This window comes from Cladophialophora psammophila (genome assembly GCF_000585535.1).
Source record: "Cladophialophora psammophila CBS 110553 chromosome Unknown aczJe-supercont1.7, whole genome shotgun sequence".
In the NCBI taxonomy this organism is placed as follows: domain Eukaryota; kingdom Fungi; phylum Ascomycota; class Eurotiomycetes; order Chaetothyriales; family Herpotrichiellaceae; genus Cladophialophora; species Cladophialophora psammophila.
Genome location: NW_006912928.1, coordinates 293,393 through 305,665, shown reverse-complemented (window position 1 = coordinate 305,665; position 12,273 = coordinate 293,393). Strand labels below are relative to the sequence as shown.

At 51.7% G+C, this 12,273-nt stretch overlaps 6 protein-coding genes across 6 annotated transcripts; 3 read left to right on the top strand and 3 right to left on the bottom strand.

Moving 5' to 3' along the window:
- Positions 1-244: 244 nt before the first annotated feature.
- On the top strand, positions 245-1,868 carry A1O5_05118 (uncharacterized protein; the record flags this gene model as incomplete). The annotated part of the gene is made up of 4 exons (XM_007745721.1): positions 245-675; positions 747-1,226; positions 1,284-1,425; positions 1,479-1,868. The coding sequence occupies 4 exons, from the start codon at positions 245-247 to the stop codon at positions 1,866-1,868; spliced, it is 1,443 nt and encodes a 480-aa protein (XP_007743911.1).
- A 477-nt stretch (positions 1,869-2,345) lies between these two features.
- On the bottom strand, positions 2,346-4,082 carry A1O5_05117 (uncharacterized protein; the record flags this gene model as incomplete). The annotated part of the gene is made up of 1 exon (XM_007745720.1): positions 2,346-4,082. One exon carries the CDS (start codon positions 4,080-4,082, stop codon positions 2,346-2,348), a length of 1,737 nt encoding a protein of 578 aa, XP_007743910.1.
- A 340-nt stretch (positions 4,083-4,422) lies between these two features.
- A1O5_05116 (uncharacterized protein) lies at positions 4,423-5,166 on the top strand (the record flags this gene model as incomplete). The annotated part of the gene is made up of 1 exon (XM_007745719.1): positions 4,423-5,166. The coding sequence occupies one exon, from the start codon at positions 4,423-4,425 to the stop codon at positions 5,164-5,166; it is 744 nt and encodes a 247-aa protein (XP_007743909.1).
- A 1,657-nt stretch (positions 5,167-6,823) lies between these two features.
- A1O5_05115 (dihydrofolate reductase) lies at positions 6,824-7,642 on the bottom strand (the record flags this gene model as incomplete). The annotated part of the gene is made up of 1 exon (XM_007745718.1): positions 6,824-7,642. One exon carries the CDS (start codon positions 7,640-7,642, stop codon positions 6,824-6,826), a length of 819 nt encoding a protein of 272 aa, XP_007743908.1.
- A 1,017-nt stretch (positions 7,643-8,659) lies between these two features.
- On the top strand, positions 8,660-10,210 carry A1O5_05114 (uncharacterized protein; the record flags this gene model as incomplete). The annotated part of the gene is made up of 1 exon (XM_007745717.1): positions 8,660-10,210. One exon carries the CDS (start codon positions 8,660-8,662, stop codon positions 10,208-10,210), a length of 1,551 nt encoding a protein of 516 aa, XP_007743907.1.
- A 1,228-nt stretch (positions 10,211-11,438) lies between these two features.
- A1O5_05113 (uncharacterized protein) lies at positions 11,439-12,026 on the bottom strand (the record flags this gene model as incomplete). Its single annotated transcript, XM_007745716.1, has 1 exon — positions 11,439-12,026. A coding segment is annotated over one exon (588 nt), but the record flags the coding sequence as incomplete, so codon positions are not given.
- Between the last annotated feature and the right edge of the window lie 247 nt (positions 12,027-12,273).

Below are 12,273 nucleotides of genomic sequence, written 5' to 3'. Positions count from 1 at the left end.
ACATAGCGAGGAGCGAAATTCGAGAGCTTCGTCACCATCCCTCGGCCTTGCAGCTTCGGCGATATAAGCGAGAAGAGACCAAGCGAGGCCGAGAATGACATACATCACTGTATATATCGAGGACAAATACAAGAGCAAGGACGGACATCTCGACAGCTACCCTCTTTTCGCTCTCCTCCCTTGAACCATTTGAAGCATTGAGCACCAATCTCTCTTCCAGCACATGCGAGGGGCCTCGAGAACAATGGCCGACCCTCGGGGAATAGAAGAACATCACCAACATCAAGGCACACCCTCCAAGATCCTCCGCCCTGTCAAAGCCTTTCTCAAAGAAGTCGGTCTCCTAACCATCTATCGCTCGCCCTGGGACACAAAAATCCTCATCCTCCAGCGCTTCGTCCGCCTCTTCGCCTACGGCGGCTCAACGTTGATCCTCGCCTCCTACCTCTCCGACCTAGGCAATGAAGATGCACGGATTGGCCTGTTCATGACCCTAACCTTGATCGGGGATGTGTTTATTAGTTTCCTATTGACCCTAATAGCCGACCAATTGGGACGCAGATGGATTCTCGTGCTGGGCGCCGCCTTGATGTCGGCCAGCGGCGTGGTGTTTGCCCTGAGTGGGAACTACTGGGTTCTGTTGGCCGCAGCAATTTTGGGTGTCATCAGTCCTGCGTATGTGTTAAGGCCGCTCTGTTTCTTATGCCTGGCCATGTCCCTTGCTGACTGGTGGTTTACTCTTCTAGTGGCAATGAAATTGGGCCCTTCCGTGCAATCGAGGAGTCAACCATCGCCCATCTCACCGCCAGCTCTGATCGCAGCGACGTTTACGCCTGGTATTCTCTCATCGGGACCGCGGGCACAGCCCTGGGGTTCATCGGATGTGGCTGGATCATCACGTTGCTTCAACATGAAAAGCACTACGATTCTGTTCAGGCCGATCGCATCATTTACGTCATCTACGCGGCCGTCGGCGTTACCAAGATGTGCCTGGCTCTTATGCTTAGCAAAGATTGTGAGGTCGATGCTCAGCCAAAATCCGCGAACCCCACTGAGACGGCGCCCTTGCTGGGCAATGACCGAGGAGAGCAAAATAAGGACGATGATATTTCGAAGAAGGGACGATGGAGACTCTTGCCGGAAATCAGCAAGGAAAGTCAAGTCGTCTTGGTACAATTGTGTGTGTTGTTCGCGTTTGACAATTTCGCGTCCGGGTTGGCGCCCTTGTAAGTCTTCCGAACAGAATTGAAAGTCCAACCCCGAGCACTGGCTGACAATTTCAGGTCCTGGGTGACCTACTTCTTCAAGCGCAAATTCAATTTGCCCGAGGGCAAGCTGGGGTCGATATTCTCCATCACCGGCATCATCTCTGCGCTTTCCATCTTCGTGGCATCCTCCATCTCGAAGAGGATAGGGAATGTCAAGGTAAGAACAAAAAATGAGTTCCCCCGAGTAGCGACAGCACTAATAGACTCCAGACCATGGTCTTCACTCACCTCCCTTCGGCCATCTGCCTCGCATTGATCCCTATCCCTTCCACGCTGTCTGGCGCCCTCGTCTTCCTCATCGGCCGTGCCTGCACGCAAGTCATGGACGTGGCTCCGCGCTCCGCTTTCCTCGCGGCGATTGTTCTGCCACATGAACGCACCGCTGTCATGGGAACCATCAACGTCGTCAAGACATGTGCCCAGAGCATGGGTCCCGTGATCACCGGCGTCCTCGGAACAAACAATCACTTCTGGGTTGCATTTGTCGCGGCTGGTTCCCTCAAGGCGGCATATGACCTTGGGTTACTGGCGCTGTTTGCGGAGCGAAAGAGCCGGGAGGAGAGAATGACGGAGAGGAGGGATGAGGGCGAAGGAGCCTAGAGTGTGCAGCGTCAAATGAATATACCAGCACATTAAAGTCTTATTTGATAAATCACAACAGCGAAAACAACAAAAGTCAAGCATCTCGTTAAAACCAAGGTGTACCACAAAATAGATGTCATAATGGCCGTGCGTACATGCGCGTGCGCGTAGTGATATGTGTATCTACCCAGAATTAAGAGCTTCTCAAGTCATGATATTTCTCGATTCTAACTTTTAATAAAAGGAAAGAAATAATCAACCAATGACGCTTGTTCTATCTCATCATCAGCAGTGAGCGAGCCAGCCAGCGACTGCTGTGCTGTTCTTTTCTTTTGAGTGTCTCAACGGACAGCAAATACAGTATCGAAAATAAATGTCCATCGATCCATCCACCGATCCATCCATCCACGCCGACGCCATGCCAGGTTCAAAAGGTACAGGTAGCAAGAGGAAGAAGAACAAGAAGAAGAAGAAGAAGAAGACGACGACCCCTTCTCAAGCGCTTCCGTTCTGCTGCGCTGTCTCAGATGCCTTAATCTCGCCGCGAATGCCCCCCTTCCCACCCAGTTCCCGAGCGGTGATGGACAGGGCCAGCTCCGCATCGACATTGGCCGTGACTTCGACTTTGGATCCCTTCTTCAGGCCCCTGAAGATCAGCTCTGCCAGAGGCCGCTTGGGTCGCCAGACCTTCTCGCGTATCTCTTCAGCCTCGTCTTCCTCATCTTCGTCTTCGTCGTCGTCATCCTCGTCCTCTTTCGTTCCATTGGTTTCGGGCTTTGCTTGAGGCTCGCGGTGCGTGACTGTGATTTCTCGTTCGCCTTCACTGATTCGGATCAGAACATCGCCTTCGAGACCCAGTATGACTTTCGTTCTTCGAGCAGGAACGGCCGTGTCCGGAGGAATGATCAACGTGAACGAATCTACAGGCTGGCCTGTCACCTGATAGCCGATGGCAGCGGTCAAGTGAGGCGTGACGGTAACCATTTCATGCGTGGATTGATCGATATCCTCTTTCTCGAACTCCTGAATTAGAGAAGCTTGCAGAGCAGCCCCTCTTGCTGACAACTCCGAAGGATTTAATGCCGTGGGCGTCGTTGCCGGTGCGAGAACCTGCGTTGATTCCGGGAAAAGGGCTTCAATATTCTTCGCAATCTTTGGTGTATGCGATGTACCGCCAGACATGATGACCTCATCAATGTCCAGTACGTCGAGTCCGGCTTTCTTGATCGCTTCCTCAACCAGTCTAGTAAACCGTCCAAATGTCTTCAAAGCGAGAATTTCATACCGCGTTCTGTTGACTGTAGACCTGAAATCGACGCCATCTGCAAGGCTTTCTACGCTGAAGGTGGCACTGTTGCTCTGGCTGAGCGCCTTCTTGACCGCTTCAGCTTCGAGCTTGAGTTTTGCCAGGCTCCTTTCATTCTTACGTGGGTCGGTCTTGTGCTTTTTGTCGAATTCTTTGGCAAAATGGTCCACCAACACTTGGTCCAACTGGGTGCCGCCCAATTCATAATCGTGTGCAGTGGCCAGAATGCTGTACATGCCTCCTCTTGACGCTACCACGGCGACATCAGATCGGTTTCCACCAAAGTCTACGACAAGAACATTTTTGTCCGCGGTAGCATCTGGAGACCGCGAATCGTATGCAAGAAGGGCTGCAATCGGTTCAGGCATGAATTGGAGGATTTCCACCTGGATATTTGCGGCGGCCTTCGTCAAGGCGGCCTTTTGTTCGTCATTGGTGTCTGTTGGCACAGCGACCACAGCTGACGTGATAGTCTTGCCGGTGAAGTCGGACGCCGAATTCTTCAACCGCCGCAAATGCCGCGCAGCAACCTCCAAAACCGGAACCTTGTTTTCTGTTTCGCTGTCTGCGGTGTCTCGAACGGCAAAGCAGATCTCGCCATTTTCCTCGATGGGATGAGCGGAGCCATGGCAAGGTGTTGGATCAATGGACTTGTAGTCTTTGCCTATAAAGTCCCTGAAAAAAGCAACTGTGTTCTTGCTGTTCCGGACCAACTGCGCCTTTGCCTGCGTGCCGTGAAACTCTTCTCCTTCGATATAAGACAGAATAGATGGGATCTGCCGATCTCCCTCTTCGTTTGCAATGACCTCAACTTTGCCTTCTCCTGATATATGCGCGATTGAGCTGTACGAATTTCCGAAGGAGATACCAATGGCATAGTGTTCGGGCGACCCTTGGGGTACCAACCCGTTTGTTTCGTCACTCATGGTGTGTTTCAGCAAGGCCGAGCTGCGAGGGAGGGACTTGGATGTTTGCAGAAGACAATTTATGTACACAGGTATCCTGAAAGGCTCCTGGTCCGGGGAACCAACAAAAGTTTGTGGACTTGACGAAAATCCTGGGAACTTTTTTTTTGAGCCTCGCGGGCGCATATTCACGGCTCAAGGAAGGTTAAGCGAATGCGAACCACAACTCGCTCAGCCTTGCTCAGCCTTGTTATCCTCTTGCCACTTTTTTGCCCAGCCTTGTCGTGAATCCCCTCATCTACGATACTGCTTTGGTCTTTGTTAGAATTTCGAACTCAAATTTAAATTGCTCTGAAACCCCATGTCTGTGACATCCACCATGCAAGTATTTCTGCCTGGGGATCAAGTTCCCCCTGGTCACTTACCAACATCTCAAAAGCGCAAGGTCGGCCAAGGACTGCAACAAGCCGCAGATGCCAACTTCCTAGCGACCATCGGGGGATTCTTGGATGTTGACTATCGCAAGAAGACCGCACAAATAGCCACGCCAGATGCTCGTTACATCCCCAGACCAGGGGACCTCGTCATCGCTCAAGTACGAATATCGACGGCAGACTTTTTCCATGTCTACATCAATCCTTATTCGCCTCAGGCCTTTTTACCACAATTAGCCTTTGAGGGTGCAACCAAGAAGACGAGACCTCAACTGAAAACCAATGACCTCATCTACGCCAAAGTTGTCTCTGCGCAGAAAAACATGGAGATTGAATTAAGTTGTGTGAATCCCTCCACGGGAAAGGCGGAACCAGATGGGTTGGGCCCGCTTAGTGGTGGTATGGTATTTGATGTCAGTCCCGGCCTTGCTGAGAGACTTCTCAAGAAGCAAAGTGTTGCAGCGCTGGAGGAACTGGGCTCGAAACTTCAGGGCGGATTCGAGATTGCTGTTGGGAAAAATGGGAAAGTGTGGGTTGACTGTCCTGAAGCTGGCATAAAGGGGATCTGTGCCGTCGGGCGATGTCTGATGGAGATGGACGAGAACGAGTTAAAGGAGAGGGAACAGAAGAAGCTAATGAATAGGATCATAGGCAATATGGAACGTGGCTGATTTTGGATCGTCGCCAGATGTCAAAACGAAACTTCACTTCAGGCCATGGGCTTCTTCCGGTGGGAAATGAAAGGGAAACGACTCAGCCCAGCAACAAATATTCCGCGCGCAGCTGCCGCAGAGAGACCGAATTTCTCAAGTCGGCGAGTCGCAGACTGCATCTATGTCGCTGGCATGACTGATGACATGTCGAGGAGAGGACAGGTCCCTGACCACGCGGGCCTTGCACGCGAGACCTGTGATGAGCGGGAAATCTACGGGAGACTAAAAAGCAGGCAGATATTCCGATCGCATTGTACCAGGTGCAGCAGAACCGAACTGAGAGTCCAGTCGAAAGAGGCAGGTAGTGACAAGAGAATGGATATGCTTTTCGAAGATTTTGTTGTTTTGCCTTCTGTACTACGAGTACATGACTATCCACGTTCCCACCATAACTTTGAGATCAGCCTGATGCAAGGTCATAGGCTTTCCTCAACATCGGAACCCTGCTCTCCTCACAATACAACAGTGAAGTGTATGTTCATGCAGAATCCGGATGCCTCTTGCCCGGTCATCCCATGCAATAAAGACTTTTTCTGCGAAAGGGTATCCCCCATTCGCAGCTTGGAACAAAATTCGACGCCGGGTTCGTTGCGAAAAGAAGGAAACGATCTGTCCGCCATGCTCTCATAAAGTCTTCTTTTTGCAAGATATCCGGAACTCCCTGTCGTGGTGGCATAGCTTCTGCGGAATCCATCTTCTATCGAGCAAAAATTCTCAATGCCATCCCGTTTTCATTCCATTTTGCTTCGTTGTCGTTTACTTTCTTCGGAAAGAGCAGCCCTCTGTGAGTCGGGCCTTGCCACCGGTAGGTTGGCAAAGCACAGTTGAGCAGCCTGCGCAGATGACAACGGTTTGGGCGTGGGAGAAAACGGTGGTGATTGTGAAGCAGCCGGGGCACTTGACGTCCATGAAGAATGATCGCGGAGCTGGGACGAGGGTCTGGAGGGGTTGTTAGATTTTCTGACGACTTCCAGCCTAGAGACTGCGATTTCCACATCATACCTTGAGCTTGTGTTTGCGGGCCTCAGCCTGAGGCGTTGGGTTTAGGAGATCAACTGCGAGAACCTGCGATCAAAACTGTTAGCGACTGGTCGAGATGGCGATGATTGCGTTGGTGGTGATGGTTTTTGTAGTGCTCGTGTGCTTTGTAAAGGCAGGAGGAGAAATTTTGAGCACCATCGACTTGGTGAACCGTTTTGCGTGAATGTGCATACCATTTTGTCTGATTTTTGGAGGCGATTTGAGGTATCTGCTTGCTACTCAGCTACTGCCTGAAAGTCAACGGTCGAAGCGAAGATGCAATGGATCAATTGATGTGTTGCGATGGACGAGCGGGCGGTAGAAATCAACTTTGAGGAGTCGTGGGTTGTGCGGCCATCTGCCAAGACCGCTAAGGCCATGGTCCCCACAGCGGCATGTTCTTCACAGGCCGCAGCCAATCACCGGTCTTTATCTGCTTCCCTGCCTTCTCCCTTGACTCACCAGCACAGTCACGGTACGAGGTACAGGATTGCAAGGCTCTGGCGCGTCGCATCTATGTATTCTAGACCGTTCTAAAGGTTCTATTGGGTATCAATTGCAAGGTTCGACAAAGCGAGGGATGCGCCCAATGCCTTCAGAACGGCACATCCATATCTTCCACCTTCTCCTCCGTTCCACTGGCCTCTCCCTGTGCTGAGATGGTCTGCTTGATAAACCCTGCAATCATGTCTAGATATTGCTTCCCGCTCGGCACAAAGTGTCCGCCAGGATGTATCACGACTTGTGTCTTCTCTGCACCGCCAGTAGCATCGATCAGTGCTTGTGTTCTCGACTCTTCGACGACACTATCGAGACTGCCAATGACGTGACAGACTGGGGTCTGAATATGGGGGTCCTCGTAGAAACCACGATATCTCTCACCAGGCGCCCGAAAGCCACAGTACGCGGCACAAAATTTGAGTGGCGGGTGACTGAGTCTCTCAAAGGATGCCGGATATGGGATTGCGAGTGCGGATCTCTCTCGTGCTTTTCCGAACGCTTGTTTCCTGGAGTCTCCCTCCAGTAGCGAGGCGACCATGGCGGCTAGGCATGCTCCCTGCGAGAATCCGATGACACCATCGAACGGCCCCTCTGACTCGAGAACTTGGGCGATTGCCTCTAACCCTTTCTCTAGACCGACATATTCAGGTGGATCGGAAGTGTCTGACCGCCGCCACCAGCCATAAGCTTCAATACTGTCTGGATCTTCACTTGAACTTAAGTCAAAGCCGGGAACGTCGCTTGGTTTGAGTTGCAGAGGACCCGTCGGGTAGCTTAATGAAATGCCCGGAAATACTTTCTGCAAATGCTTTTCCATTGCTCTTGTTTTGGCATGGAATAGGGTCCCGTTCTGAGTATAGCCATGAAGCATCAATACCTTGAGGCCACTGCTCGGCTCTTTGGCGGACGGCATGGTATTCGAGTGCCGCGTTGTCTGTGGCCTCAAGGTCCTCGGAAGAATAGCTCCGGAAAATGCTGTGAGAATTGTTGAGGCTTTATGGTTGCGTCGGAAGTTATTCATCAGACGGTCAAAAGGCCAAAGCTGCATGCACGAATAAAGAGGCACTGCGAGGTAATATCAAGAGAAATGTCAAGCGATGGAGATGTCGGCTTGGTCGGGCCATCAAATCCCGACGCTTGATCTCCTGCCAAGCCCCCGCTATGACCCTCCGCCCAACTATCAACAAAGCTTTCGTCCCTATGCTTGACTACCATCTGTATTCAAATGTCTACCAACTACTCTGTACTGGACCCGGTTATAGTAAATGGAATGCTTTAGCCAATATTTGCTGATCGTCCACGCATTCGGTGTTGTCCCCAGTTGTCCTCCACGGGTGACCCCCTCTCACCTCCGCATGGAGACCACAACATGAGACGGGACGCCTCTTCTCATCCTTGGGTTGAGATGGAGCACCAGCCGCCATATTCCCCGGCTGAGAAAGCTCTCCTAGGAGCCTTCATGTGGATGGTGTGAGACTACTGTGCATTCTGTTTCTGAATTGGACCGGAATACACAGATCCTCAGAAAACAAGACCTGGCTTCCCATGGTGCTGGTGCTGTTCTCCTCTCCTGAATGGTTCACCATGCAGGATATAGTTCAAAATACATGGCTTGAGTCCGCCTTCTTGCAACCAAACGCGACGATGTTGGAACCAGTAGGTCCCCAGAACTCCCTCTCGTTCCCAGGTATAAGAATCTCCTCTCTCTCTCTCTTTCGTTCCCAAAGAATCTTCCATCTTCTCTTTCTCATTCTATTTTGAGAACGGTTCTTTCTTCTGAGAACCCCTCATCCGCTGCGAATATCTTCTCTATATCCCTGCATCTACAAACAACCCTGGACCAACCTTGCTCCCAAACTCCAGTCTACTCCTATTACCTTCGAAATCCCTCCTTCACCTTCTACAACTCCCCTCATATCGGCCATTAAAAATGGTCAACTTCAGCTCCGTTTTCGAGCGCATCAAGCGTCTCGATGTCCAATACAACAAGCCAACTAAAGAGATCCGGGGACGAGACACCATCCTCCCCATCACTCTTACTTCCATCTTCATCTTCTTCATGTGGGGCCTCGCCTATGGCTTGCTCGACATCATGAACTACCACGTCAAGGTAGCCATGGGCATCGGCAGGCAAAAGGCCGCCATCTTGGCTGCCGGGTACTATAGTGCCTACATCCCTGGTGCACTTTTGATCGGTGGCCCCCTGGTGAAGAAGGGAGGCTATCGAATTGCCATGACGACGGGTCTGGGTGTTCTTGCACTGGGCAACGAGTTCATGTCTATCGGCGCAAGTCGTTGCAGTCTTGCGGGCATGGTGGCTGCTCACTTCGTCATCGGCTTGGGTGTTTCGACCTTGGAGCGTTCGGCGAATCCTTATGCTGTCAACTGTGGTCCACGCAGGCAAGCCGCTCTGCGAATCTTGATGGCGCAAGCCTGGGCCGGTATCGGCACCGTCGTGGCTCCATTCCTGGCCAACGCGTTCGTCTTCAATCCCGACACCTCTACAGCACGCCCAGACCCCGACCCACTTCACCCCGGTAGATGCCAGATGCCCACGATGAAGACCGCTTCCTGCTCTAACTTGGGCACCGTAATCACGTTTTACCGTGCTCTGGGCGCCTGCGTCTTCGCGCTGATGATCTTCGTGGCAGTCCTCTTCTTCCGCACCAGCTGGTTTCCTGAGGTCGAAGTTCCCATCTCCGCACAAGTGGACTGTGGATGGAAGAAGTGGAAGCACCCGCTGGTCTCCAGGCGCTTTGCTCGCATCTGGTGGGGTGTCGCAGCGAACTTCGTCAATCTCGGCTGCCAGGTGACTTTTGCCCAATTCTTCATTGAGCATATGAAGGTCAACGCCTGCGCCAGTGACAGATGGGCGGCGTACTACATGTCCCTTGCGCAGACCGCATTTGTGATCGGTCGCTTTGCTGCCGCAGGGCTAGTCACCATGCCGAGGATCTTCAAGCCCCGGTACGTCCTGATGTGCTTCATGGCCGGCGCAGTCGCGACCACTGCCGCCGGAACAGAAATCACAGCTACGGCAGCCATTGCGGTAGCCATCATGGTCATGTTCTTCGAGGCACCTTCGTTCCCGATGATTTTCGAAAGCGCCACGGCCAGTTTCGAAGAGTGGACTCCGACCTGCGAGACCATGATGATTGTCAGTATTTCGGGCGGTGCGTTGCAGCCCGCCTTGATGGGCCAACTCGTGGAATCCGTGCGCATCTCCCACGCTTGGTGGTTGACTGCGTCGTGCTTTTTGCTTGTGTTTACGTACCCGGTCGCGACCAATTTGATCCCGTCATTCAGAAGGGCCCTGGACAAGGCAGAGATTGGCCCCGACGCAGTCGACCAAGTGGGTGCGGACGAAGAGAACGGCCTCCAGAGATCGTCGACCTCCAAGGAACACTTCGCCGTCAGGATCGTCGAGAAGGTCACTTTCAGGAGGAAGAAGTCAGACGAGACCGGCTCCACTACTCCCTAGTCAAGCGAAGAGCCAAGTCAGGCCAGGCCTCGTAGGATGCCGGTATATCTAAAACCCTTCGTTTTTTTTTGGTTGTTTTGTTTTCCGAGGCCTTACCGGGTCACAAAAGGACACGAAACTGAATTGACATGCCCGGGGCATTTTCCTGTTGGGGAACGCCGGAAGAATATTAGATTGTTTACATTGGATCTCATTTCTTGTTTTGGACTATATTCTCGAGACCGAGATCCATAAAGTCACCCAGCACGAGAGATACTCTACACTAGCATGGGCAGTATCCGAGTAATATCGATACAATAATAGCTCTTGAAACGTACAATGCTCCCTAAAGCTTCCCATCCTACAAGAAGTTAGAATAAGTGGCACAGTTTGACAAGAGTAGAGTGATTCACTGTTACATCAAAAGGTGGCCTTCATTCACCATAAGTATGTTATTTACCTTTAGCAATAGTGGCCCTCTGTCGTTCATCCTCTACTGTCAATTACATTCAATATAGCGGCCGCTTTGACGTCATTGAGCACTCTCGAGGTACATATTCCGTGAACAGACTCAATCACTTATTTTTGAATCCGGCTTGACGGTCCGAGCGAAGCAGATATTTGTACATGACACGGCGCAGCAGCGGCGGTCTTATGACACCTGAAAACGTGTCGTATAGTCTTTGTCTCTTCTTGAGATATGCGGCGAGACCAACAGACCCAAAGCCTTGCGGTGTCCAACCTAGCCTTGTTTTGATGGGAGAAGAGATATAGAGGCGGATCTTTTGCCGTGGTATTATTCCATTGTTGAGTGGAGTTTTTCTTCCCTTTCAGATGTTTGTCCCTGTTCTTCTGTGCGTTGCTTTCTTTTTTCTTCTCAGCGGACACAAGGTAGGAAGGCAACATGGCACCATGTTGCCCTTCCAGACTCCCGAGTCCATCTCCCACCATGCAGCTTGCGCCCACCAGCTCTCTCTTCCCGATAAGACTGGAATGAGGAGCGAAACGAAGGGTTCAGCCCTTTCAGGCCCCTTTCTCTGCCTCGACATCAAGAGCACCGCATTTCCCATATATGGTCGTAAACATATTGTTACAGGAGTCGACTGTCCGCGCCAGCGAAGCTGGCTTAGGACCACCTTTTCTTCACCGCGTACCATGTGCCGGCAGACGTCACATTCGAAACACCCCATCGGAAATTTTCTTTCTTTCCGACATTTTCACCAATTAATCCAAATTTGGCTCTTTATCCCTTTCCTTCGCTCCATTTGTTTACTGCCTCCTCCCATGTCCCTTCCTCAACACCTTCACATCTTTCTTGTACGATCCCCCACGTCCTCGTTCTTATGATCTTCTCCACCGCGTTCTCATTCCTCAGCACGCCTGCCAGCATCTCCGCCCTCGACTCTCTAGGGAAGAATCTTCCTGAGTAGGGGTCAAGGCGCTCGTTTACTATCCGCTCGGCATCTCGCCTGTTCGAGGCTTCTCGCTCGATGAGATCAGGGTCGTTTGGATCTGGACTCGTGGCAACACTAGTGCAATAAGATATCACATCCGATCTGACGTTCCACGATGGAAATAGGACAGAATATAGAAAGGTCCGACTCGTTTCTCGAGGTATGGGTGCGCGGGTGAGTGAGGATGGTAACGATGGATTACGGACTGATGTTGAAGTAGGGTCGAAGGGCGATGTTGTAGAGGGCGTGATTAATGCATTTAAATTGGTGGATATGCTGTCATCTATACTTGCGCGTGAGAGGCGGAGAAAGTCTCGTAGAACCCGGGTGTTAAAACAGAACTGCGGCGTGAGGTTCGTTGGAGGAGCCGTGGGTTTGGACATTATTAGAGATCGTGACCTGGATCGCACCTGAGCTCCAGCACCAGCTGACGGAGCTCGGTCTGGAATGGAAGGGAGGGGGCTGGACCGTCGGGATAGTGGAGTACCAGGAGCAGGATTCTGGGTGCGAGGTTGCGAGCTGGTTGAAGGAGAGTCCGAGGTCGTCTCCGAAGCAGGTGAAATCCAGAACCACGCCAGCTTGATTGATTATTATGTAGATGGTGAAATCAGACCAAAGATGAGGCAGATA